Source organism: Hetaerina americana, unplaced genomic scaffold (genome assembly GCF_022747635.1).
Source record: "Hetaerina americana unplaced genomic scaffold, ioHetAmer1.1.p SCAF_155, whole genome shotgun sequence".
Classification (NCBI taxonomy): Eukaryota; Metazoa; Arthropoda; class Insecta; order Odonata; family Calopterygidae; genus Hetaerina; species Hetaerina americana.
The window spans coordinates 1-26875 of NW_027286681.1; the positions used below are offsets into that span (position 1 = coordinate 1).

Here is a 26875-nt window from a genome sequence, read left to right on the forward strand (position 1 = left end):
GGACATGAAAAGAAAAATTGTTTTGGGTATAAGTAGAAGCATTAACTAAGAGACGCTAGTTGATAATGGGGAACTGAAGTAAAGGTGTAAAATATTTACTGGTGAAAAGCAGATATAATGCTTTTTGTTTAGCAAATCAGATTGCTGAGCAACGATAAACAAAAATAAATTTACTCTCTTGCCTTTTAATTGTAGAAATGTTCTGTGCTCTTTTGTTTACCAGTTAATAATAAAACCGCTCCCACTTTTGTGAGTAATGTTGGCATTTTATATGATCATTTGATCTCTTTAGCACATCATGCATAAAGTACAAAGTTTTTGTCTTTTTCCTTGTGTTGGTACAGATTTGAATGATAGAAAATGTACCAAAGGTATCCATTGAATTTATTTAAAATAATACCACTGAGCACATGGTTGTGAGGTCTGTTCCATACTGAAGTGAAATATGCTGACATATTTGGAATTATCCATTCAGGGAAGTGAATTTGGCCTACATTGAGTGTTGAGGGGTGTAGCATAATTTTTATGCAATGAATAATTTTTAATCTGGCGTTTACATTTACATATACATTTGCTCCCCTAAACAGTGAAAGGAAAGACATTTAGGATAATTATTCTTCATGCAGGGCAGCATTTGAATAATTCAGCATTCTTATATTTGACGTATGCACTAAATTTACTACCAAACACCACTTGCGTTTGATTCTCCCTGTAATTGCACCTGAATTTTTAAAATGGGCATGCATTTTAACTTTGCTGTGTGGTAAAAATAACTCATTTTTCTGTTGAGTGATTGCCAATGTTATATGTCAGGGTTGAATAAATTAATGCTTGCCTCTTTGCTTTTGAGGTGATTCCACATGGGAGTGTTGCCAGTGACAGTCGTGAGTGCTCTCAAATTGGTGCGTCAATTTTGAAGAAAGGAGGAAACGCAGTGGATGCGGCCATTGCCACCACCATTTGCTTGGGAGTTGTGTTACCACATCTGACCGGCATTGGGGGGTTTGTTTTTCTTTTTTTCGTCATTTTCACTTAATTTAAAAAATTGTAAGTGCCTTTGTCTCATCGATTTGTGCTTTCTTTATTAAAGATACAGCAAAGGGCATAATTTGATGTGGAAAAACCTTAGAACAATGTACAATCCATTTTGGTGAATTGAAATGCTAAAAAATAAATAAATTCGGAATTTTTAAGTAATGAATTTTTGACTCTGGTCTATAAATAAATAATGCATCATTTTCTCTATCTCTTATCAGACAGTGTGTCTTTCATGATAATTTTTGTCAATCTATCAGACCCTTTTATTGAAGTTGTTGCTGTGAATGAGAAGTATCAATAAATAAATTTCGAGAATTATTTCTCTAATCAACATGAATAAATGGTGTCCATCTTTACTAGTGAATCTGAAATTTGTTCATGACAAATGACAGCACAGGTCACCTTGTACTAAGCCATGTATGGGTGTAAATTTTAGACATTTCCATTAGCCATCATTGTTTTATAAAAATTCTAGTAATCATACGTTATTACTCATTAACCATTGTATCGCTTGTCTTCTAGATGGGTTTAGTTCCAAGGTATCACCTTGGAATTGAACATAGGGCACTTTAAGGAAGGTTTTTGAGGAGGATATATTCTATGCCATTGACTGATCCAAGAGGTCTGCTCAAAAAGTTTTTAAACATTTTTATGGCATGCCTCCAGTTGGTTATTTTTTAATCCTCTCGGAGGCATTTTGTCCACTGAAACCTCCTGAATAACTGCCTTCAATCACTTCGTTGATTAGTTCCCACCATTTATGTGAAGGAGTGTTTGTGGAGCCTGGCAAAAAATCAGATATGCGGAAATGAACTCCTTGAAGGAGTAGCATTGTTCTGTGAAATTCTGAATGAAACCCTGCAAATCCTTCATGGAAACTTTCGAGTTGATTACCAAGGCTGATGGTGAGGATGCTATGAAACGTACCCTGTGTTATGAGTGGTTTACCTGGTTCAAAAAGGGGCGGCAATCATTGGAAGACGACTAGCATCCTGGAAGACCAGCAACGTCAACTGATGACCCCCACATCGAGAAAGTGAATGATCTTGTTTGTTCAAATCAGCATTTGAATATTAGGGAACTTGCAGAAGAGTGTGGCATCTCCATTCGTTTGTGCCATGAAATCATGACTGAAAAATTGATTGAGGCTGCATTGAGTCACTGCCAAATTTGTGCCTTGCCTGATGACAGTAGACCAGAAACAACATCGGCTTCGTGTCTGTCAGGAGATGTTTGATCAAGTTGAAGGGGATGAAACCTTCTTGTCCAGGATGACAACAGGTGATGAGCAATGGGTTAATGGATTTGACATTGAATCAAAAGTGCGATCTTCACAATTCCATGGTAAAGCATCCCCCCATCCCAAAAAAAGTGGCTCAAATGTGAAGGAGTTGTTGACTTTTTTTCATTGTAAACAGGGTTGTGGATCATGAAAACATACCTTAAGGTTAGATGGTGAATACAGAGCACTGGGGGTTATGAAATGCCTAAGAGAGTCGGGCAAAAGCGGCCAAAACTTTGGAGGAGTGGCGAGTAGTTTTTTTTCACATCAACACTATGCCGGCTTATTCGTCTGTAAAAACTGATGAGTTTTAGCCAAAAACAAGACCACTGCACTTCCATACCCACCCTACTTACCAGACCTCGCCCGATGTGACTTTTCCTCTTCCCCAAACTAAAAACCTCACTCAAAGGAAAAAAAAATTGCAACCATTCTAGAGATATAGAAGGATTCAACCAAAAACCTTAGGAGCATTATGGAAGAAGTACCACCAAGGAACACCATTAGGTTAAGTGTATGTGTTGGGGAGGAGACCACTTTGAAGGAGACCCTGACCCATAATTAGTAAATGAAGTATTTTTTTGTGACAAATAGTTCAAGAACCTTTGGAGCAGACCTCATAGCACTTCACCTAGTCTAAATTTTTGTTTGAAGATAAAGCCTACCACTTAAGTGTGATTTGTTTGAAGTTGATATAAAAGATGAGTAAGATTGTACTTATCCATTTAATGTAAGCACATGTTCAAACTGTTGTTTATAATTTTTCAGCATATTTTCAACATATTTTACACCATCAACATTCCATTTTTGTTAACAGAAACCTATGTATATACTCCTCAGTGGGAGAGAAAGGGGGAAAGAAAGAAAGTTGCAGGAAGAAAAACAGGGTTTCCTTGTGCAGTGATTTTTTCTGAAGTCCTGTTATGAAATGTGAATCTCTTCTGTCCAGAACCTACATTTCTTTCAGCAAGACAAATGACACATTGTTCATCACCTGAAATGAGAAAAGCACCAAAAAAATTGACTGGCTTCAGTTGCGCTAATTCAGCAAAATTTTAATGAAGTTGCAAGTGTCAATTAAATTTTTGCAAAATAAATAATTACCAATGCAAGCGGATCAGAGTTACATTTGATACAAATTTCAATGCAGGTGTGGGTGATAGAGAATCAATGCAAGAAGAAATTTGTATATAATTTTCATACATGCAATTACCATTTCAGTTGCTTTCCAAGACATATTTACTACACTAATGTCTACTTTTATGCTGTTCTCATCCAAGAAGCCACTGCGCTGTTGAGCTTTTTCTCAGGAATTTGGAGATAGGTACATAGTTTGTAGCTCTCTTGTCTAGGATTCATTTAAAACGTCTTTTAATTTCTTTTCAATGATTTGGCCAGACTTCTAGTTTCTCTCTTTGGTCCCTGAAAATGGCTTAAATTTTTATTCTTATGGTAAATTGAATTTTCTTGCTTCTCCTTGATCATGGTCATTCTTTTCCAGAGGTGGCTTCATTGCAATATATGACCATCGCCGTCACCATGTTGTGGATGCCATCGATTTTCGTGAGCAAGCTCCTCTCAAGGTCAAGCCAGATGCACATGGAAACGTGAGCATTACCCAGGAGACAACAAAGGGTGTAGGAAGTACAGTGGGCATTCCAGGATTTCTGAAAGGTCTAGGCTTTGCTCATGAGTTGTATGGACGTCTGCCTTGGGCTGATCTAATAAAACCGACCATCGATCTCTGCAGGTTGGTCCCTCATTTTTTCTTAATTATCTAATGCATATATCAGACAAGATTTTATTTGCCATAAAAGAAAGGGAATAAAAAATTAGGAATTGTGAAGTCAAGCTTTTATTAGTTCCATTCTTAATTCCTCTGGGAAAGTCAGAGATGGAGAATGGCATGTATAAGTACCAGAGGGAGTCTTAATAAGCATGTGATTTCCATAAAACTCTACTGCAACAATAATAACTAAAATTCATTTAACCTAAGTAATTAAGTATATATCAAGCTGTTAATTTAATTATAATAATAATTGCATCTTCATGATTCCTCAAATGCCTCTGGATATAATTATCTCCTCAACTTTGCCTTATTTTCCAATTATTTCTGGAATGTCACCTCAAATTCAGGTCTCTTAAATGCTATAAAAGAAGTGGAATACATTTCACATCTTATTTGTTTCATTATTTAACTTTATTGTAGTAATATTAGAGTATAAATTGTAGGTGGATCACTTTGAGGTCTTACATATTAGGCAAAGAATTAAAGAGTTATGATTTCTGTGTGAGATAGGTTTTATTTTGTCTTCTGTGAAATAACTAAAAATGAACTAGGAGTCCCTCAGGTGAATTATGAATCTATTAGTTTTTACTTTTTCCTTTTATAACTGATAATTTTTATCATCATCCAATCTAATAACTCCCTTAACACATAATTTGTGATATTTTGGTTTCACATCAGATTGGAAACCTACATATCTTCAAGGAAATCTCATCTGCAGCTACATAATATCCTGCAAGCCGCCGCAAGGGCTTGTGGTAGGGGGTGTTAGGTCACCACCCGTAAAAGAGAACAAAACCACATGCAAAATCAGCACATCCAAGCAAACCTACCCCCACAGTGGCATATACATTCATGCAAATACCCTTCCAACTTGCATGCATGAAATACATATACTATTGACTAATAAACACATGCACCTTAGAATGTAGTAAAAATGTATCCAATAACTTGCAAGCTAGAATTTGAAAAGTAAGAAGGCAAAATTCTACTACCACATGGACATGCAACATAAACAATGGTGTTCCACCCAAGGACACAGGTAAGGTGTCACACAAGGATGTGGACAGCGAGAGGGTCCCCCCCACGGAGAGAGATGAGGGATGGAGGGAGAAGCTAGAAAACCAGCAAAGCAGGGCAAGCGAAACTGTAACTAACCCTACATTCTTTAATGACATTCTCATGCAGTCATGCGGGAAGGTTTTGACAACAAAACAAATGAGATTAGTGAAAGTACATGCAAATTAGTAGAACTAATAATTCCCTAGACTCTGTGGGTGGCAAGTGGAATTTTTGCTATCTATAACCCTACATTTGTTATCCCATATTGTCCGTGGGAAGAAGGAGTCCTAGAGTCTGCTAGTTCTGGCATCTTTTTTCCAAATTTTATGTATATGATCCAAGCAACCAATGTATGTTGGAGTGTGAACAATTTGCGAGACTCCGTGCTGAAACATGCGTATCTGAATCATCTTTATTCTAATGATTCCCACCCAAAATCCAGAAGCATTTCAGTGAGGCTTTTCATTTTATCGCCACAGTTTTAACAAAATGGGCTGTCTGGCATTGAACCTTCTTAATTTCCCGAATGAGGCCTTTTTCAGTTGGATCCCATGCACTACATGTATATTCTAAATGAGGCTTACAAGGCAACAACGGTCCTTGACCTTGGAGTCACTTCTGCCATCAATGCATCTAATAAATCCCAATTTTAAATATGCTTGCCCGCAGATTTTACATGTGTGTGGGTGCACCAAGTTAAGTCTTTAGTGATTGCAATACCTAGGTATTTTACCATATCAACTAGTTCTTGGTAAACTCCAGCTAGTTTGTAAACAAATCCTGTTCTTGATTCGTGTGGTACAGTGCTTGGAATTTATGCATAGTGAGACCTGATGCACATTTATTACATTTCACAGTTCAGGATTTTTGGTGCCATCAAATCTAATTGCTGCCAGAAGTCAGCTTCCAGCAAGCACTAATGAAAACTTCAGGGAGAACAACACGTTGTTTTGGGAGCATTTTGGAAGTCTAGAGGCTGGTCGTGACATGACAGACTTGAAAATGGCTTCAACATTGCAAGCGGTGGCAGACGAAGGCCCTAAGGGTTTGTGACCTTGTTTCTTCTTGAATCTTTGGCTGATAGTATATTCATTAGTTGGTGTATTTATATGTTCTAAGTTGTGATTAATAAAGCCTCCATTCCTCACCCAGTCAAGAGTTTGTTGCCGAGCACAATTTTTCATTTGAAAATCATTACTCTAGGACATCAATGCATTGTCACATGCTGCAGGTTTTACATGACTAAATAATACTGAATACATACATATAATGGCCCCATGGGTTTAGTATTGTTATAAAACAAGATAATACATGTCAGACGAAATTGGAAGCATTGTCTAAATATGTATATTCCATTAAATACTGAGATTGCTTTATAGTCTTGGATGAATAACAATTACAATTGTTATTTTGTTCATTCTAGCATTATACAATGGAACCCTAACAAGTGATCTCATCAAAACCATAACCGCATCAGGAGGTACTATTACTCAGGAAGATCTCATTGGCTACACACCCATCAGACGCCCATTGCTGAGAGTCCCTTTTGGTCCATCCTCGTGGGTCTACTCCATGGGTTCCCCAACTGGTGGCCCACTCCTCCTCTCTGCCCTCACGCTCATCGATGCTGCCTACCAGAATTCAGCGTATCAAGTTGGCACTGAACCAGTTGTCATGCTAAATGATACAACAGATGCACCCATTACGAGTGCAGATGTGTCTGATCGCCCTCAAGAAAACATCAGCTCCACCACAGAGGAATATCAGGCATCAATCACAGTGAGCGACTTGACCACAGAAGGGCAAAATGGGAAGACCGTGGTGGACAAGTCCGGGAGCATGGAAGAACCCTTAAAGGAGAGCAGCATGAGTGTTGACTCCAAGAATTTGGATGGAAAAGTGGTTCCTGACACCGGAAAATCATTCTTCGTAACATCACAAGATCAAGACCCAAAGGAGGGCCATCTCTCCAAATTCCAGAAGAGCACAGGAAAGGGTGTGGTGGGCAAGGCCACTGTGGTTCCATACGAACTGAAGAAGAAGAGAAGGAGGAGGAGGTTAGTGGGTCTGTCCGGGGAGGAACAAGATTTTGGCCAAGGGCTCAAAGGAACCACCAAAGACAGCACAGAGGAGATGACAGTTCTCTTGAAGGCTTTGAAGGATGCATCATTGCTGCATTCTCTCCTGGGTAAGTGATATTGGCATTGCACTTTGGCCTGTTAGCATTCCCTTCACATCAACCATCACCTTGGTTTGGTCTAAGGGCTTTCATGCTCTGATAACCTCTATCACGATGCTTGCAGTAGAAACTGTAATTGACATCTTTACAAAACCACACAAGCTGCTGCATGGGTGTGTGATCGAGGGTATTAAGGCACCAGCTGTGAGTGCAGAAATATTAGTTCATCCATGCATCCAAATCAATATTAGCCATCAAAGAAAAACACTCATGGTGATACACACATACATGCCCTTATACATCTTGCAAAAATTAAATTATTTGACTAAATCATTAAATTAAATCTTTTAGTTAATATTTTAGTGTGTGTGGTTTTGATATGACTATTTTGCGAGGGAAGAAAAAGTAGTTAAATCTGCCTGTGATAATTTTTATTTCTATTATTTTATCCCAATGACTGAATTGGGATTTAATAATTCAATTCGGTAAATCTGTACAATTTGGTAGCGTAATAATTCCCCCAGCGTGGCAAATAAAATCAGCTGTCATGTACCTTTCTAAAAGTCTGTCTTACCTAATTTCTCTTAGTTAATCAAGTGGCTCCATGCCTCCAACATACTCAGCAAACTTACTTTCTACACGTAGTAATTTTTACAAACCTACTGGACTTTCTCTGGACCTTTTCCAATCCCGTAATTAAGTTTTCCTCCAATCAATCCGAAATGCTTGCTGCAGAATCTAAATGTGACCTATCTTAAGTTAGTAACACCTCTTGTCTTATATTTTCCTGCAGCCCATCTAATAAAAACCTAGCTTTTTTAAGGCTGGCTCATATATTCTTCTATTCATATATTTGGTGTACTTCATAATTAAATTTCTTTGTAACACCCAAGTATTTGACCTGATCTGAGATGCTGAACCTATCTATTTTATAGTTTACATTTTTCTTTTCTTTTACTACAAAACTGCAGTACTGTACACTTTCTGATATTTAATTATAACGTTACGCCAGTCTGAGATTTGAACTTAAGTGTATGAGTGTAGCACACAATTGCTTCAAGTAGGAGAAGAACTGTGTTATACAAAGAGGGACTATCTCCCTACACCCTCATTTATATTCGGACTGTAAAAAAGTCATAATATCTCTGTTAAATAATGGTGTGTTTACATGTTACACTAAAAGCCTTCTAGGCCTTTAGAAATTTGGTATGGATTGGTTGAGTAAGTATTAAGCATCAGTAATTTGTTTTTTCCTGTAGATTGTTTGTGTCAATTAATGAATTTTGTGTGCATGTATGTGTTCATGAGAGAGAGGGGGGGAAGACTTGTTATATTTTGAGGTCAATTTTAATTTTCTGCGATTCTAGTTGTTTTCTCATTGGCTGGATAAAAGTCAAATATTACCCCTCATTTTTCGAAATCTTATTATTTGTAAATCCTCTAAAAGTTGGAAACCATTTTTTGTGCAATTGAATAGGAAATTTTCTGGACTTTTTTTACAATGAATCCAGGACCCTGCATTGATAATCTTGTTATTAAGATTGTACAGGCATATCCAATTGAAAGTTTCAGCTCAATATATAAGATATTTTGTTGAACAGAAATTCCTGAAATCATCCTAATTAATGAGATTTCACTGATAATCCTCGGGATAGACTTTCTTATTATTATTACCTTACCTTAGAGCCTGACTATTGCACTTTTATCTTTGACCATTCAAATGCTGGATGAAAATATACTTGAGGTGCTTTGTGGGGAGCACTTTGAGTGAGTACGCTGTCCGTCGGATGGGACGTTAAACTGTGGACCCCTTGGCACCTTACGTAAAGAGCAGGCTAATGCCAACGCCGGGTTTCTCTCCACCCTTCATCCTTTCCTATCCATCCCCTATGGCGCAAATGACCTTAGCTGTTGGGCGCCTCCCCTAAAAACTACTACTACTACTATACCTTCTGATCAAAGGAGGGGGGTTTGGTCATAGAGGGAGTTTGGAGGGGTTAAAAGGTTACGATGTAGCTGGGAAGAAAAGAGAATCACATTTTTTTGACTTGGAAGAGTGGTAGGTCTAGGAGTGGGAAGTGGGAGGGTTACAAAATTTCGTTGGCAAGTTCATCTTTGCAACGGACACAAGACATTGCTCCACCTAAAAGCTTTTGGCATTTCATGCAATGATCCACCATTTAACTGCTATCCCAATGTCAAAATTCAGTGTAAATAAGGAACTTAATGTAATTAAAACGTTAGCAGTAAACAATGGTTATACAGAAGATCTAATTGGTAAACTTTACTGAAATAAACTTACAAAAATAGCCTTAAGCCGCATTTACAACCCCGAACATTTAAAAGATCCCACTGCCAAATGGCGAAGAATACTATATCTAGGGACTATTTCTCAAAAAGTAATTAAAAGTTTTCATAAAGAAAAAATTAAATGTACCTTTTACAGTGGTTCATGCCTTAAAAACCTGATTTATCACACTAAAGACAAAGTCCCCAAAAACGAGAGGAATGGAGTGTATGAGTTAAAGTGCTCAGAATGTAACACTAAGTAAATTGGGCAAACAGGACGGAAATTTAAAGAAAGAATTAAAGAACACCAAATATGTGTAAAAAACAAGAACATAACATCCCTCTTTGCAAAGCACCTCATCAAAAGTGACCACAAAAGTCACTTTGTTTACAAAAATTATTCATTTTGAAAATAAAAGTCAAAGGTTCAACAGATTCAGGCTTGAGGTCGTGGAAGTTCATCATAATGAAATAAGGACAATTTGCACTTTTCCACAGTTTATTTAACGTACGACGCGTTTCAACTCACAGAGTCATCATCAGGTACAAGACAAACTAAATAGTAAGGAGACCTTATTTATATGTACAGAAGATGTGGTTGGGGAGGGAGAGTCATGTAGGGGAGAGGAGGAGGGGGGGTGGAGGAGAGGCGGAGAGGTTATAAAGAGCGAAAAATGGGGGGTTAATGACAGGAAAAACCGCAAAGTGGGGGACAAGGGGCTGGAGTATCGGGAGCGGGTTGTTGTATAGCAGGGGGTTAAAGGCTTAAGGACATAGGGAAGGAATTATCAGTAGGAGATAGTGGGGGGGGGGGGAAGATGGGTTAAACAGGTAACTTTCTGGGAAGTAGAGCCCACTGCTTTAAACATGAGCCCACTTTCATTAAAAGTCAAAGGCTGGATTCTTTGGAGCAGTTAGAAATTTTGAAATGTGTCCATTGCAAAGATGAACTTGCCAACGAAATTTTGTATCCCTCCCAAACCCCACTCCTAGACCTACCACTCTTCCAAGTCAAAAAGATGTGATTCTCTTTTCTTACCAGCTACATTTTAACCTTTTTACCCCTCTAACCTCCCTCTATGACCAAACCCCCCTCCTTTGATCGGAAGGTAAATATACCAAGTTTGCTTCTATGAGGACCACGTGATGACGACATTCAATGTCAAAACCTGGGTCATATTTTTTAAATAAAGTGTGTGGAATTACAAAGCAAATTATTTCATTACATTTCAATATGTTATGTAAATTCCATAAAGTTACGCCGGAGACAACAAATTTTATCAAGCGTACTGTGTTTGCTACATTAAATACACCATGTATCTTTGTCCAAGAAAATATATTTAGTTTTTGTAGAAAACATGAAGAATTGCATAATATTTTAAGGAATAGTACTCTACTAATAGATTGTTGCAAATGTATCTGTTTTTAGGAGATCCAAGCAATCCTGGATGTGCAAATGATGATTATGATATTGCTACCAACCCAGTTGAAAAATTAAAAATGTTGAGGATGAAAATGACTTCCAGTGAGGAGAGTGTACTGTTGCAAAACATTCCCGAGTCATTGAGGTCAGCGGGGTCAAATGTTGCTGTGGTTGATGCGGATGAGTTATACGTTTCTGTTGTCAGGTAAGGCATCTGGATTGTCAGTCATAAGTTACCTACCTTCAATTTATGTCACATATTTAATGATTGTAAATTGAAACAGGACGTCAAACCTAGTGGTCTTTTCAAAATTCATGGTCCCTTCCATAGTGTGCCAACCATTTTACTGTCTCAATATAAAGCTTCTATTTTTCAAAGATTAAATTTGAAGCCTTTCAAATAAAATATGGTATATATCATTGAGATATATGATGAAAGTATTCCTTTATTATTCTTAGGTAATCTACTGGTTAAGGTAGGTTTTGGATGGACACAGCTGCCAAATAAATATTTTATTTCTCCTAACAAAACACAAACCAAGATCTTATGTTACAACAAGCTTGTCTTTATCTCCTTATACTTCCATAATCCGTTCTGTCATACTCTCTTATCCTATTCCTGCCCCTTCCTCGTTTGCCCAACATTCTCCGCTCTATCACAGTATTCAACATCTCATTGCTGCTCAATATGCTTTTCATCCTTATTTCCTGCCTTCTTATGATTTCTCCCAACTATTCCCTCTCCTCCCTCAAGATACCCAGCACTGCCTGATCTGTTTTCCTTACTATCCTCTCCTCCTCCTCCATCCTACTCGACACCCACATTTCAAAAGCCTCCAATGTACATCTATCATCGTAGACAGTCTAGCATACTATAATTCATTGACAGCCTGGTTATCTATGTGAATACATTTATTGGCTATTTCCAGAATGATTTGTGACACATAAAAGGCATTTAAAGCAGCAGTGGCCTCCACTTGAAATATGAATAGCTCGTTCCAGGAAGCCTCTGCGTTCTTGATCTGTAGCTCTGGTGCTACCATGGCCCACTGCCATGGTGTAGCATCTGTGTAGATCTAACCCGCAAACTCGCTCAGTCTCCTGCCTAACTGGAACAGGCTTTGGTCCCACCATCAGTGATCCGTTCGATCTACCTTACGACCTGCCACTTTGGGGATGTCAGAAGTGCATAGCAATGGTATTAAGCATCAGATAATACAGGGTCTGTACAAAAAGTATCGGGACTGGTTCCAAAAATCAAAATTTATTGCAGGTATCATTACAATTACTTAATAATCTTCAAAATACATTCCTCCTGCTTTATACACTTAGTTCAGCGTGTCTGCCACTCGTCAAAAGCCGGCTGGAAGTCAGTTTCTGAAATTGTTGAGAGCCTTTGTCGTCGCCGCTTGAACCGCCTCGATGGAGTCGAACCAATATCCTTTGAGCTCCTTTTGAGCTATCCTTTGAGGTAATAATGTTGTCGAGAAAATCTTCATCTTCCTGCACGCAGTCCAAAATTCTTGCAAAATATCCACCCGAGACAGTTTTTGTACCTCCCTCAAGACTTTCGGCACCAGCTTCGTGCACACTTTCCTCATCACAAGATCCTCTGTTACAATGTTACAATGGTGTGGACAGTTCTGACTGAAAGGCCTGTCTCCTCACTGTTAAGGACGATGGTTAAATACCTGTCAGAGTCCAAAACTTTTTTCACTTTGGCCACCTGAGCATCGGTTCGAGCGGTCGTTGGGCGTCCAATGCGGTGCTCGTCTTCAACTGGCTCCCAGCCTACCTTAAACATTTTGTGCCTCTTAAAAACTCTTGTGCAGCTTAAGGCATCATTGCCACACGCCTTTTTAATGAGTTCAAGGGTCTCCGATGTGGAAATCCCAAGTTTAACACAAAACTTCACAGCGTAGCATTGCTAGATGGTGCACTCCATGCTGGCGTGACGACACCACAAACAATCACACGTCACAAAAATCCACCTCCTGTCTCAACGCATGCCTGGAGGCAACTGAACTAAACTGCACCTGAGTGGTGGGGGACCCCTCTCCCGAGCCAACCAGTCTGACCCCCATCCACCACTCCATTGAGGCTACAGCAAACCAGTCACGATACTAGTACGGACCCTGTATATGTGCCTTGATACTATCATATATCTTTTCAATTATTATATTATCAAATGCCTTTTCAAAATATTGGAAACAGACGTATTCTGATTGTATTCAATATTCCTCTCGATTAGTGATCTCATTACTACAATGGCATCACGCGTGCTTCTCCCCTTCCTAAAACCAAACTGATCATCCCCTTAGTAATCATTTGCCTTGCTCTCCATCCATTTGTTGATGATTTTGAGAACCAATTTAGCTGTTTGCGACATCAAACTTATTGTTCTTTAGTTCTCACATGATTTAGCCTTTACATTTTTTGGAATAGGTACAAACGCTGATCTCAAAAAGTCTTCCGGCCAGATTCCCTCCTCATAGATGCTAAGAATCAGTTCATATCTCATCCAGTCCAATCCAATATCCAATCAGTCTCTTATCCTCCCACATTTTCCTAACCTTTTAGTAGTTCTGCTTTATGTTGTCTAGCCCCTTGGCCTTATTTGATTTCATCTCCCCTAATGCCCTTTCTATCTCATTATTAAGTATGCCTGGACTTAAGCTATCCTCATCTACATCATGTTCTATTTATATGTCTAAGCTTTCTGGCCTAAGTTCTTTGCCTAGCCCCTTGGCCTTATTTGATTTCATCTCCCCTAATGCCCTTTCTATCTCATTATTAAGTATGCCTGGACTTAAGCTATCTTCATCTACATCATGTTCTATTTATATGTCTAAGCTTTCTGGCCTATGTTCTTTACCGAAAACTTCTTATATATATATATATTCCTTCCATCTCTCTTGGATCTTTTCTCTTTCAGCTATTATCTTATCCAACTTATCTCTAACTGTTAACGCAGATATTTCCTTCCTACTTCCCGATAGCGTAGTATGAATGATACTAAATACATACCAAATAATACCTTCTTGTATAGCGTACCAATTTCACCCTACCTCTGCAAACTTTCCATATCCTCGCACCACGTCTTCCACCATGCTTCTTTTGATCTATTTGTAGCTGGTCTCAATTTATTTTTCAACTCTTTCTTTTCATCTATCTATTCTTTCTAACTTTCTTCTACATAATTCTTTATTTACATTCTTCCATTTCCTTCTCTCATCAATCTTTTTAATCACCTCATCCATAATTCATGGTTTCCTTCTCCTTTTTGTCAACAGTTCCTATAGATTCTTTAGTGGCTTTTACATCCCTTTTCAATATATTTCCATTTTTCCTTAATAGTAATAAGCTCCTTTCCATCAGTCATTTTTTTCTACGACCTGTTGATACTCCTTCCTTGGCATTCCAGTTAATGTGCCTACATTTCATTTCCTAACCAGCTGCCTGTGCCATATCTTGTTTAACCAGACATTAAACTACTAACTTGTGATCAGAGTCTTCATCTGCTCCCAGGACACTGTGCAAATTGATTATGTTGTTTGTAAATCTATGCCTAACTGTAATTTAACTGATACTTTTCTGAGATACCTTTCATTTTCCATGTATACTTTTGCCTCATGGGTTGTCTAAACCAAGTGTTGGTGATCACCAGCCCCAGTCTCTTTCAGATTTTAATTGCTTTCTCTTCATGGCCATTTCTCAAACCTTAACCATAATTCCCCATCAACACATCTCTTGCCATGCATGTCACGCGGCCGATTTGGCCGAGTCCCATAACTGCGAGGACTGATATTCTATATAATGTCCATCATAGCAATCTTGGGCATAATAATTGAGGTGGTTTCCTATTGCCTTCCTCTGTAGTGTTTTTAACATGACACCATCACTCAATGGCCACCCCTTTGGGGTCTATTTCTTTATATTAAAACTGTTTAATGAGTTGGAAATTAATGAATGGTAGTCAAAGATTTCTTGAGGCCTCATGTTGTGACATTGTCATTCTTCTGCTATGGCTTAGTACCATAAAACACTGTGAATGCCATATGATTCAGATGCTCCCTTTTGAATATTAAGGAGTGAAATAATCTTAATGGAAATGACAAACCACAAAGTTAAGGAGGATTAATGGCAATAACTATGGGAAGAAAATGAGTGAATAATAACAAAGTTAAAAAAAATAAAATGCAAATGAATAATGCATTCATTTTGTTCTACAGAGCCTACTCTACTTCATATGGGGAGAATACAGAGAATAAAGAAGCATGAATTTAACACATTTTCATTTCATTAACTGATATAAGTATTACAGTCATAGTTTAAAAGTTATAATACTTCATGTAGCTGAATTTTAAATATGACAAAAGTCAGTAAAAAATGGGTAACATGTTAGTCCAGTGGGCTATTGATCTGAGGGCCCATATTCAATTCCTGGGAATGCCCCTGGGCACCCTCTGCTTCACCCAAGTTGTGTGTTTTTTCAGATGCCTGATCTTCCCAGGGAAACCATAGGTAGCATAGTGAAAGGAATTAGCCCTCCCACCATGACGCATAATTTTCACATGCTCTTGAGCTCCACACTTGATGAACTCTATCTTTGCCTCTCAAACCAATTTTTGTGTTGATAACTCCGTTGATTGGACTTTGAAATGATTGAACTTACATTGTTTATTTATTTACATTCTTATCCATATTTTCTTCTCATTTTTGAACCAGATAGATGAAGTGTGTTCTGTATGTGTAAATTCTATATCAAGTTATTCCCATGCCTTGTATTGGACCTAAAAATTAGTAGATTTCCCATAGAGTTTGTGTTCTTGGAAATGTTTGTAGTAATATGTGTATGAAATTGCTAAAATGTCGTAATACTTAAAACTTGAAATAATTATCATATGTAATTCATAATTTTAAGCATCAAATGAGATTCAGTTATTTAAAATGGTGCACCAGTGAAAAGAGTCATTGGGTCATTGAGACCAGTGAAGTAGTACAGGTTCAAATTATTAGGCACATTTTCATGTTGTTGAATCCAGAGATATATTCATAAAAATGTGAGCTTTTGTTTTTGATATAGCTCGACAGAAATCTTAAAATCACAGTACAGGTAAATATGTTGAATGTGAAATGGTGGTTTAGAAAAATTATTTTACCTTGTAATTGTCAAAAGTGTATGTATGCCTGTGAGCTTCCTCAGCTTTACCCATTCTTTGTGATTTTTTGGGTATTAGATCTTCATGGGAGGCCATAGATGGCACAGGGAAAGGAACTGGCACATGCCATTGGCTAAATGCTTGGTGAGATTTAATCTCCCCTTCCAAACTGATCATCGAGTTCATAACTGTGGTTGGGTTGGATACGGCATGCATGCTTTACTTGAGAGTTATGTTCTATTGTGATAATAAAACATGTTATTGTATTTCAGTGGCCTCAGTTCATGGTTTGGGTCACAAATCCTAACATCCAGGGGATACCTTCTCAACGATGCCCTTACCAATTTTGCTCAAAATGAGGAAAACCTACTTCCATTGCACTTATTGGGCTTTCCAATGTCTCCATCCCCTGATCCTCACAGTCAACAGCTACCTTCTCCTACTCCACTCACCTCGTCTCTCAAGAGCAAAATGGCTGCCACACCAAACCACAAAGCAAGCCAATCTCTGCGGGAAGAAAGAATCTCTAAGAGGAATGTTGATGAAAAAAGTTCTATGCACACTTGCAATGATTATGGCAGTGGTAGAAGGCCTCTGTCATCGTCTGTGGTCGCATTTGTGGTTCCAAGGAAAGAAGGCGGGAAAGAGTTGTCAGATAATGGCTCTGAAGAAGGTGTGGGGGCATGTGGGCAGAGGATTGTCCTGGGTAGTGCTGATGCCCTCTCTGTGGTCCAAGTTTTGGTGCAGATTATTTTAAAAGGTAAGGTTCACCAGTTGATTCTGTCTCATTGAAAACCTCATGCTACTTATGTGGATTGAATACTCTGCCCTGGCTGGAAATTTCTCTACTAAAAGTTTTTGTCAAAACCCTGTTCAATTCAATAAATCAGGTTTGTGGGTGATCAAGATTTAGAAAGTCAGTCAGCCAAGGGGTTGACAGCATTCCTGAGTTCATTAGAAAGGCTATGAAAGGCGTTGGATTGGATTCAATGTAGACAGAACAAAATTTTTGTGGTTTTCAATAAAGAGAAAGGCAAGAGAACTGTGAAAAAAGGAGATTCCAAACTAGAGCATTGGGAACAGTTTTTTCTATTTTGGAAGTGTTTTGAAGGGAACAGTCAGTCTAGTTGGGACATACAAAGAAGAATTGTGCTAGGTAAAGAAGCTTTCATGAGGGGAAATTTATGACCGTGACATTGTGTAGAAATGAAAAAAAATACTTCAAAACTTTAATATGGAGTGTGATTTTGTACTAACTGAAACATAGTAATTGTGGCAAGGTGATAAGTGTTGGTTTGGAGGGTTTTGAAATGTAGCTGTGGAGGAGGATAGAAATGTAAGGAAATGGATGAATGTAGAACATTTGAATTTAAGGTGGAATGTTGAAAACCATTATAGAAGGGAGAATGTTAGGCAAGCAAAAAAGGGGTATGAAAACAATAGACATGTTAGATAGAATGAAGGGAGGAAGAAAGTATGCAGAATTTAAGAAAGAACTACTGTGGTGTTTTGTGTTAAGTTTTGTTTTGTTAGAAAAGACAAAGAAATGTAGCATTGTTCAGTTTGTGACCATCCCAAACCTATCTTAAACGGTAGGGTACCAGTAATGATAATAGCCCTATCTGAAAGGTAAATGTGTTTGTGCCGCAGAATCTGAAAGTGCTTAAGTGATGATGCACCTGACCAATTATCTGACTAATTTGAACCAAATATGGTTTGGTGATAAACTATCTTAATTGATATAGTGTGAGCATAAGGAGGTATTCAGACAGGTTGAGGCTGATGAAATGGGTACAGTTGGAGAGATGATTGGCTGAAAATGTGCAACACTAAATATGGTCATCATGTGGGTGAATTGTGGTAGCTCAAAAGTCTTTAGAAAATTTACTTTAAAATAAGTCTTGTTTGTGTGAATTAATGTATCTCTCCGCAATATGTTTTCATGTGCTGTTCATTAACTTAGGAGTTATTTATAAAGTCTGTGGGGTATGTAACAATTTCAGAGTGTAAAAATCATTCGCCTTGACTGGGATTCGAACCCAGATCCCTCAATATCCGGTCGAGTGCTTTAGCCACTTAAGCTACCAAGGCATCCTCTTAAACTCTGAAATTTCTTTGGAACCTGTGGAGTATCTTTACTCTCCACCATCAAATTGATTTTTAATGTGCATTTGTACACCATTTATAGTCTGTATTCCTTCAGATCAGCCAATTCAAGATAAATTTTTAGAAAAAGCTGTCTCTTTAATTTCCAGGTTCAAGTTTGGTGGAAGGCATTGAATATACAAGGATGAAACCACTTCCCGCTCCATTTAATTATGGAATTGAAGGTAAGATAATTTTAATTTTTCAATTAATTTATGCACTGCAATTATCAAGTGAAGTATAGGAATCAATTTTAGCATTTTTTTCAAAGGAGAAAGGGTGAGAAATGTTTGGGAAATATTCAGGAAGGAATTGACTTTTCCTTTTGATTTCCTCCTTGCAGACATTGTAGAAATCAATATGATGCCATTAATTGGGGGGATATAAACTAGAAAAGGTAAATCTGTTCTCCTTTATGGGAAGTGTTTTGGATTAGGGTGGACAGAGTGGTGGGGGACATTGAAAGAAGAATTGCATTAGGTAAAGAGGTTTTTACTGGTGGGAGTTAGCACCTTGAGTAAAGGTGTAAAGAAAAGATTAAAGAAAACTTTAATATGGGGTAATTTTGTATGGCACAGAAACCTTGTCATTGAGGCAAGAGCATGACTGTAGTTTGGAAACTTACGAGATATGTGTATAGAGAAGGATGGGGGAAATAAAGTGGACTGAAAGGAAAACCAACAATGAACTTCTGGATATGGTAGAAGGTGAGAGACAATTGTTCGGAGAAGTTTGAAGATGGTAATACCAGTGGATGTAGGAGATACTGATAAGAAATGGGATGCAGAAGATGATAATAGAGGGCAGAATGCTGGGAAAGCTAGATAGATGGAGGGAAAGAGTAGCCATTTTGGATGGAATCATGGAAGATTGAGATTTCAGAGCACTATGTATAGGTTATTGTAATATGAGATTTGAGAATATTTGTTCTTTATCATGTTGTTTAGGGCTTAAGATTATAGTAGTGTGTAGTACCTGGGTCGATCATAAAATATCGTAACCCTTTAGACTACTATAAAAACCTTCATTTTGCCACAAACTTGCTGGTATTTCAAGTTACAATGGCTTTGGCCTATGTATGTATGTATTCACTTCTTGGATCGTATAAATAAAGTCATTTAATTGTTGCAAGTTATGCCTTAGCACGTAAAATGATTTATATGAGTGTACAATAACGATATGGTAAATCTATGTATAGTGTACATAATAGTGCAACTAGATTTCAGCTCCACTCATGGTACATATCATTTCTTGGAAGAAATCAGCATTATATAATTGTAACTATTACCTGTGACATTTTATATTATTTCCAAAAAATCAATTACCATATGGTGGAAAATTTCTCTTGTCTTATTTTATTTTAAATAGTTCACTTTATGTCCTCTTGGAAAACTTGTATGTGAAATATGGCATTACTATCAACTGCTAGCAAAATATTTCAAAATGTAATTCTTCAAAATAATAAACAGACTCCGGCTGATATATTTTTGATTGAACTATATTCTAAAGTTGTCCATATGAGTCAATGTTAAAAATGCCTGTAGCCTGGGAAGCCCATTTTTATATTATCCCAGTCAATTGAATGTGCATCATAGATACTCTTTTGAAATTTTGAAATATACCATTGATAAAAAATCCTCATAAAGAAGAAAAGAGCCAATACATTATGGCATGGTTTTGGATCAATATTTCTATCTGACTATTGGTCTAAAAGCTCCAAAATGAAGTCCTGTGAAACCATGGATGACACAGGGAAAGAAACTGGCCCCCATACTTGAAACTGTGAATTTTTCATGCCTTCGGGCTTCCCCATCAATCGATCCAACACTTGGGTTGATTATATTGGTGATGGGATTAGTCTGAAAAAATTACTTTTAGCCTATAATTACAGCACATACAAAATGTTGAGAATAGTGTTTCCAAATCACTGTTTTATTTTAAAACTATCTGAAACAGATGTTTCAGATATTTTTCAAATTGATATTTGCATCTTCATGATTAATATTTTTACGTAATAATAAAGATGGCTAGGTTAGTTTGGGTGACTAATGTACCTGCCTTGTAACCCAAAAGTCCTCAGGTCAAGTCTTACCTCAGGTACAGGTTTTGTGACACTTGGGTGGTTTTTTCTGAGGAGTTTGTTGACAAGCCAGGGGTGGCTGATTAGGATCCCAGGGATGTACAGGTCACTAGAGTAGGGTGGCCTAATGTACTCCATTTTGGGGTATATAACCCTGGGTTAAATTAATAATATAGAGTATTTTTTTTAAGTCTGAAATGGTACAAAAACTATCCCTTTTCAGTGTTTTGAACATAAAGGATTCCATATGAAATAAGCTAATACTGAATATTGCCTTTTAATCAAAACATTACTAGTAAATTTTAGCCTTTATGAGTCTTTTCTTTACATTTTTCCTTAAGGTTCCTGTCATCAACTCCCCATGTCTTTGTAAAACCTTCTTTGGCTAATGTAATTATTCTTTCACTGCTTTTACTAATTTACCCACCTTCTTGAATTCTTTCTTCGAGAACACTTTCACAGCAGTTGAGCTGTTGTACCTGTTCTTGTTTGCTACCCCAACTTTAGTGCTTATATTTGTGATATAAATTGTTAAACTGTAAGAGAACCTCATGGAATTACTTTTGACATAAATGAGTGTATGATTATTTTTATCATTTTAACAGTGGGACCTGAATCAAGTAAGTGGGGTGATGATGTGTCCAAAGAAACAACCGCCCTGAAAGCTACTCCTCTTCCCCAGCCGTATGCCAGTGTCAATGGAATTGAAGAAGTAGTTGATACCTTGGCATCCCATGCTGACTCAAGGGGTGGTGGTGTTGCTGCCAGATTTTGATGACTACCTCATCCAAGATGGGGTTGTACTATTGTATTGTTGATAGATATTATTTCTGTGATAGCAGGCAGGCTGCGTAAGGTTGCACGTTATTTTACACTTTTTAGAATCTATTTTAATTTTTGAGCACCTAATATATATTTTTTTATAATCAGTATGTTGAAAAATACCTGGGTCAAACTTGCTGTGTTTCAAAGAAAAATCTTGCAAAGTGATAGGAGAGGCTATTTTTTGTTAAAGCCATATTTTTTAAAGAATGGCCATTGTTTTTTATAAATCATTGATATGCAGAAGGCCATATGATAAACTTTGCTCTTAAAATTCTGTACTTAAAGAGAGTTGCACCACCGAACACTATTACTTGATGTTATGTCGTAGTAAGTTAAATGTATTGTGAATACACTAGAACTACATACATTTTTCACCAATTAAGAAAAAGACAACTTATTTTATCTTCAGCAGATGATTTTTAATGCATTTTATAGATTTTTATTGAAATTATTTATTCATTAAAGAAGGGAGGAATTATTGTGAGTCATGGATGAATCTCCATGTCATAACAGATAGGCTGATAGTAATTGTTTGTTATTGCAATATTTGGTTGAAATGAAATTTTATTTTACTCCATACTTTTATGATTGGTTGTGAGGAATTTTAATTAAATAATGACGCAGTGTCTGCCTTTCCGTAGATTTTACTGTAATATTTTTATCTCTGTTGGGAATTTGGCAAATACTTCCAATGTGCCTTTTTTGTTTAGTTCTTATTCAGTTAGTTGCTAAAGTGAGATATTTTGCTGGAATCTCATTTTGTTATTATGCAAAGTATAGTTATTGGTAGAGAAATAGGTAAAATTTATGTGGAAAAATAATTTGACTGAGAAAATTTGAATCTCTAAGTGGGCTATGATGATGTGAATAATGAGGGATGATGATGTGAATAATGAAGGAAGAAGCACACCTACCTGTATATCTATTGAACTTTAGATAGTTGTAGTTTTTTCTGGGAGGTGACCGACTGCTATGGTCATTTGCACCATTAGGGATGGATGGGAAAGGAAGGGTGCAGATAAGCCCGGCATCAGCGTTAGCCTACTCTTGTGGAAAGGCACCAAGGGGTCCACAGATTAACTTCCCATGTGACATCATACTCACTCAAAGTGCTCTCAACAAAACCCCTCAAGTAAGGATCAGGATTCCTGTGAAAAATATTTGTTGTCTCCAGGATTTCAACCCGGGCCCTCTCAGTGGGAAGCCTGTACGTTAGCCATCGCACCATCGCGAGCCCCATTGAACTTAAGATCTTCAGTACAAATTTAGATCAAAATTTTCTGTGCATGAGTTTGTTTGAGTCCATGAAAAGTTAGATAACTTTTTAAAGAGCAGTTTTTCAACTATGCATAATTCTGTTTAAGAATTAAATTCTTAATTTATCTTGTGTGTAGGTTTTGGGTGAAATAATAGAAACTGTTAAAAAAAGATAACATTCTAATCAAAACCTTCCAGGTCTGTCCCAAAAGTAGTTAGATTGAGTTGATTAAAAAATATATTGCCAGAATTGATACTTACACTCAAAGTTCTTCACAGTAGCTCCTATGTGTATGCCAAAATTCATAAAAACAATGTAAAATAAATTGCTACTTAATTATAAATTAAAGTACAATTCTAACACTATATATTCTATCCCTACTGAAGAACCTGAGTCTTAAATTAACAATGCACATGGGTCATAGTATTTTGCAACTGTTTGTTAATGCTAAGAGAGAGAGTTATAGTTGTGAAATGTTTTGTAACTGTTCATTTTTACCTCATTGGAATGTGTGTATTCAAAAGCTTGTCAGGAATGATAGCATGGCAGCAGTATAAAAGAGAGTATGTTGCTCTTACCATTATTGAATTGTATCATACATGTATATGTATTATTAGTAATAGCATTCTACTGTTTAAGGTAGCTTTTGGAAGGATACAGACTATATAATAATACAATGATACATTTCTTTGCCTTTCCCAAGAAAACAGGACGTCACATTTGACACTACAATAAATTCTTGTTCAATTCCTCATGCTTCCTTCTTCCCTTTAATCTATTCAACAATTTCCACCCTGTATTTTCTTTTCTAATGTGTGCAGTCTGCAACATCCCATTTTCAATCAAAATGCTATGAATCATGATTCCTACCTCCTTTGAATTTCTCCCAACAATCTTCTATCCTCCCCCACCCTGGCTGGTACTTCCTTGTTTGTTTTCCTTTTAGTCCACTACATCATTTCCATCCTGCTCCACAACCATATTTCAATAGCCACCAAGCTATGATTATCACCTTGCTTCAATGGTCTTGTCATTAACTGGCTAAGGAAAAGAAATTGTAGAAAGTTGTAATTAATTTTTTTTGCATACAATAGCGTGCTGATTATCTTCGATCTGGTTATTCAATGGGTAGATTATTCAGAGGCACTTTGCCCTCAGTTACCATGGATATTCAACATTCTAGAGTACCTTGTAAATCACATTTTCACTGTTGCCATACATTAAATTTTGTGCACATTAACATTTAGAAGATCATCCATGGGATAACATTACAAAGTCTATCCAGAATATAATGCAATTATATCCGTAAGAAAAAATGAATTGAATGTATTGTTAAAACTTTTAAAAGTCTTCGAAGGAGTCCCCTTTCGCATCTACACATCTTTGCCAGTGACTGTGGCATTCACTGTATGCATCCTGGAAGGCATGGATGAGAACTTGGTTTAGAGTTTGATGAAGTTTTCTCGGGTCTTCCACCAGGTCAGGGGTTCCATGTTGGCCGACGTGTCTATGCCCGACTCGTGCATCTACCCTGAGGACGATGCACGAGTTGGGCATCGAAACGTCAGCCAACATGGAACCCCTGACCCGGTTGAAGACCCGAGAAAACTTCATCAAGCAAATATGCCGGGAAAGCACCAGATCTTACTTTGTTTAAAGTCCTTGTCATGGTGATTTGGATTGATTCAATGGTCCCAAAATAGTCTCCTTTAAAGCCAGTCTTGATTTTCAGGAACAGGAAAAGTCTGCTGGAGTCAGGTCAGGACTGTAGGGGGGAGGGAGTGGTTTAGGGTAATGTTGCCAAGTTGCACTAGGCCAGGAACTCCCACACGTGCAGAGAGATGTGGCTGGGAACATTGTCGTGGTGCAATTGCCCAGTATCAGCAATCTCCTTTTGTGTTCAGGTGACCATTTTTCTCAATCTCTCGAGTGCATCTATGTAGTAGGCAGTATCAACTTAGCCTTTAGGGAGTGAAATCTTTGTGATCCTTACCCTTGGCATCAAAAAAGGCAATTAGCATGGTTTTCACTTTTGACTTACTCATTCTTGTCTTCTTGGGTCTAGAGGGTTCCAGGGTATGCCTTTCCGAACTTTGGAACTCCATCTCAGGGTCGTATACATATATCCATCTGTTGATGCCAGTAATACCATTGTCCACCAAAAAATGAGTTAGATTTGAAGATGTTCTAAAAGTTCACTTGTGATCAACACTTAGTTGTTCTTGGGGTCGTCAATCAACAGTTTAGGGACCAGCTTGGCTCTCACTCTGCTAGCGATGTTGTGCACGGTGGTTTTCAGAATATTGAGAGTCTGCTAACATCTGCGCACTTATTCAATGGTCGATATTCAAAAGTTCACAAAAGAAAACGCTTGTCACCACTTTTGCTGGATGATAACTCTCCTGTGTAGGATTTATCGTCCATCTCTTCATGCCCCCTCATTAAATGACTTCAACCACCTGGAAACTTGGGAATATGACATCAGTAGTTGGCTCTCTGAATCATTTGGTTGGTGTTTGCAAACTTTTGTTGAGTTTCACAAAGAACTTAATCGCATATCATTCCTGGAGTATTGACTCCATCATGACTCATGATAATTATCTTAGTGTGTCAGGATCAATTTTTCCATGAAGATGTTTATGGAAACATTGTTCCTGACTCTGTTAAGAGTTCAGAACGGACTGAGCTAGGCAGCTTTGACAATCTGGAGAGTCTTACCCACCTAACCCAACTTGTCTGAATGCACTGGAATGAATAGAAATGTAGGAAAAAATAATTGCATTACTTTCTGGATATTCCTTGTAAATTTATCTCATAATACACATGGTGATATTTACACATCGTTGAGCATGATGCATTACCACTGGCATTTTCAGTGGTTCCATTTACTTAATATTTATGAAGACAAGCTTAGTACGTACTAAAGTTTTCATGAAGCTGTTTTCACTAATTTACAAAGACTTGCACTTCACGAAGTTAAAGTTCAAAGTATTGTGCATAAGAAGAGGCATGTATTGACTAATCAGAACTTAAAAGTGGTCCATTGAAATATCTAAAGAACGTTGTGGGAGTTCAAGTGAAGGACTTTCCATTTGAAAGGCTAGTGATTAAAATGGTATTGCAAGGTTTTTCATGTAGAAATAAAGATTCTTTGGGAAAGTATTCCTGACAGTTGAAAATTGAATGAATAGTTGCGATGAAGATAATGGGAATGAATTTTTCCAAGATTTTTCACTATTCTTGTTTGCACTTATCTTTCTGTGGTTAATTGGCAAGGAAGATGGTGAATGATATGATGATGGTGTCATAATGCGCATATGTCTGTGCTTGGAAAGGTATTACTCTGTGATATTGTTGCCCTTCTCCTTTTTTTAATGAATAGTATTTATTTGATTTATGTCAGTGAATAATATGATATGGTCAGTTATACATCCCTAATTATAAATAATGTTTTGTATTAAATTTTAAATAATTCAGTAAAAAACTGTGCATGTGTTATGATGCACTATCATTTCATACACTTTTTTAACATAATATTGTGCTTTTAACCATTTGTTATTTTTATGTGAAATATCTCCAAAATTTTGTAGCTTAAAATATAATTAAAAGCCAAAAGTTTACTTACATATTAGTCCTCAACAGTTTAAAAACATTTTTGATATCTAAACTTTATATTTGTGGTAGATATGGTATGATATGTTAATCAACATTCTCCCAACTTTGTATTGAATCTGAGATTATGTGATTTCAGCTCCAAACGTGTATTGGTATAAATAGATGAAAACTTCTGACTGATAAAGACAATAAAGTACTTTGATAGTACATGAAAAATGCTTATTATTCTTGAATTCACTTTAAGGATAGCCACTCCAAATGGGACCTGTGCTTTATCGACACATATATGAATACTATTAAGTCACAGTGGTTGTCTTTTTTTGAAAATGTTTGGTTTTACAAGATTACAGCATTATATTATTGCAAAGCGCTAACTACCTGGTGAGAGCACTAGCCTGCTGGATCATGAAGATGCTATGCTTGGTGATAATCGAAATTAGTTATTTTGATATGTTGAAATTCACTATGACTGTACAGTTAATAATGGATATATCTTTCTAATTGGCTTATATATCTCTTGGTGCAGTTAACTGGTATCATGGAAGTGATAATCCAAAACCTGTTGTCATGGTTATTAATGAGAATTATTTATCCTTCAGAGCTAATGCTGTTAGGATATCAATTGCATATGTGAAAGTCATAGCATAGATTGGTCTTCTTTTGATCTTATATGTATCAAGCTTTAGAGCTGCCATAACTCTGGCTCTGTTGGTATAATATTCTCATGGGAC

The 26875-nt window shown here is 37.2% G+C and overlaps 1 protein-coding gene across 1 annotated transcript; it reads left to right on the top strand.

Moving 5' to 3' along the window:
• Positions 1-850: 850 nt before the first annotated feature.
• On the top strand, positions 851-23940 carry LOC139686953 (uncharacterized; the record flags this gene model as incomplete). Its single annotated transcript, XM_071583989.1, has 8 exons — positions 851-1002; positions 3822-4070; positions 6026-6213; positions 6592-7356; positions 11066-11264; positions 16494-16981; positions 18477-18551; positions 21052-23940. Coding segments are annotated over 8 exons (2286 nt in total), but the record flags the coding sequence as incomplete, so codon positions are not given.
• Positions 23941-26875: the final 2935 nt, after the last annotated feature.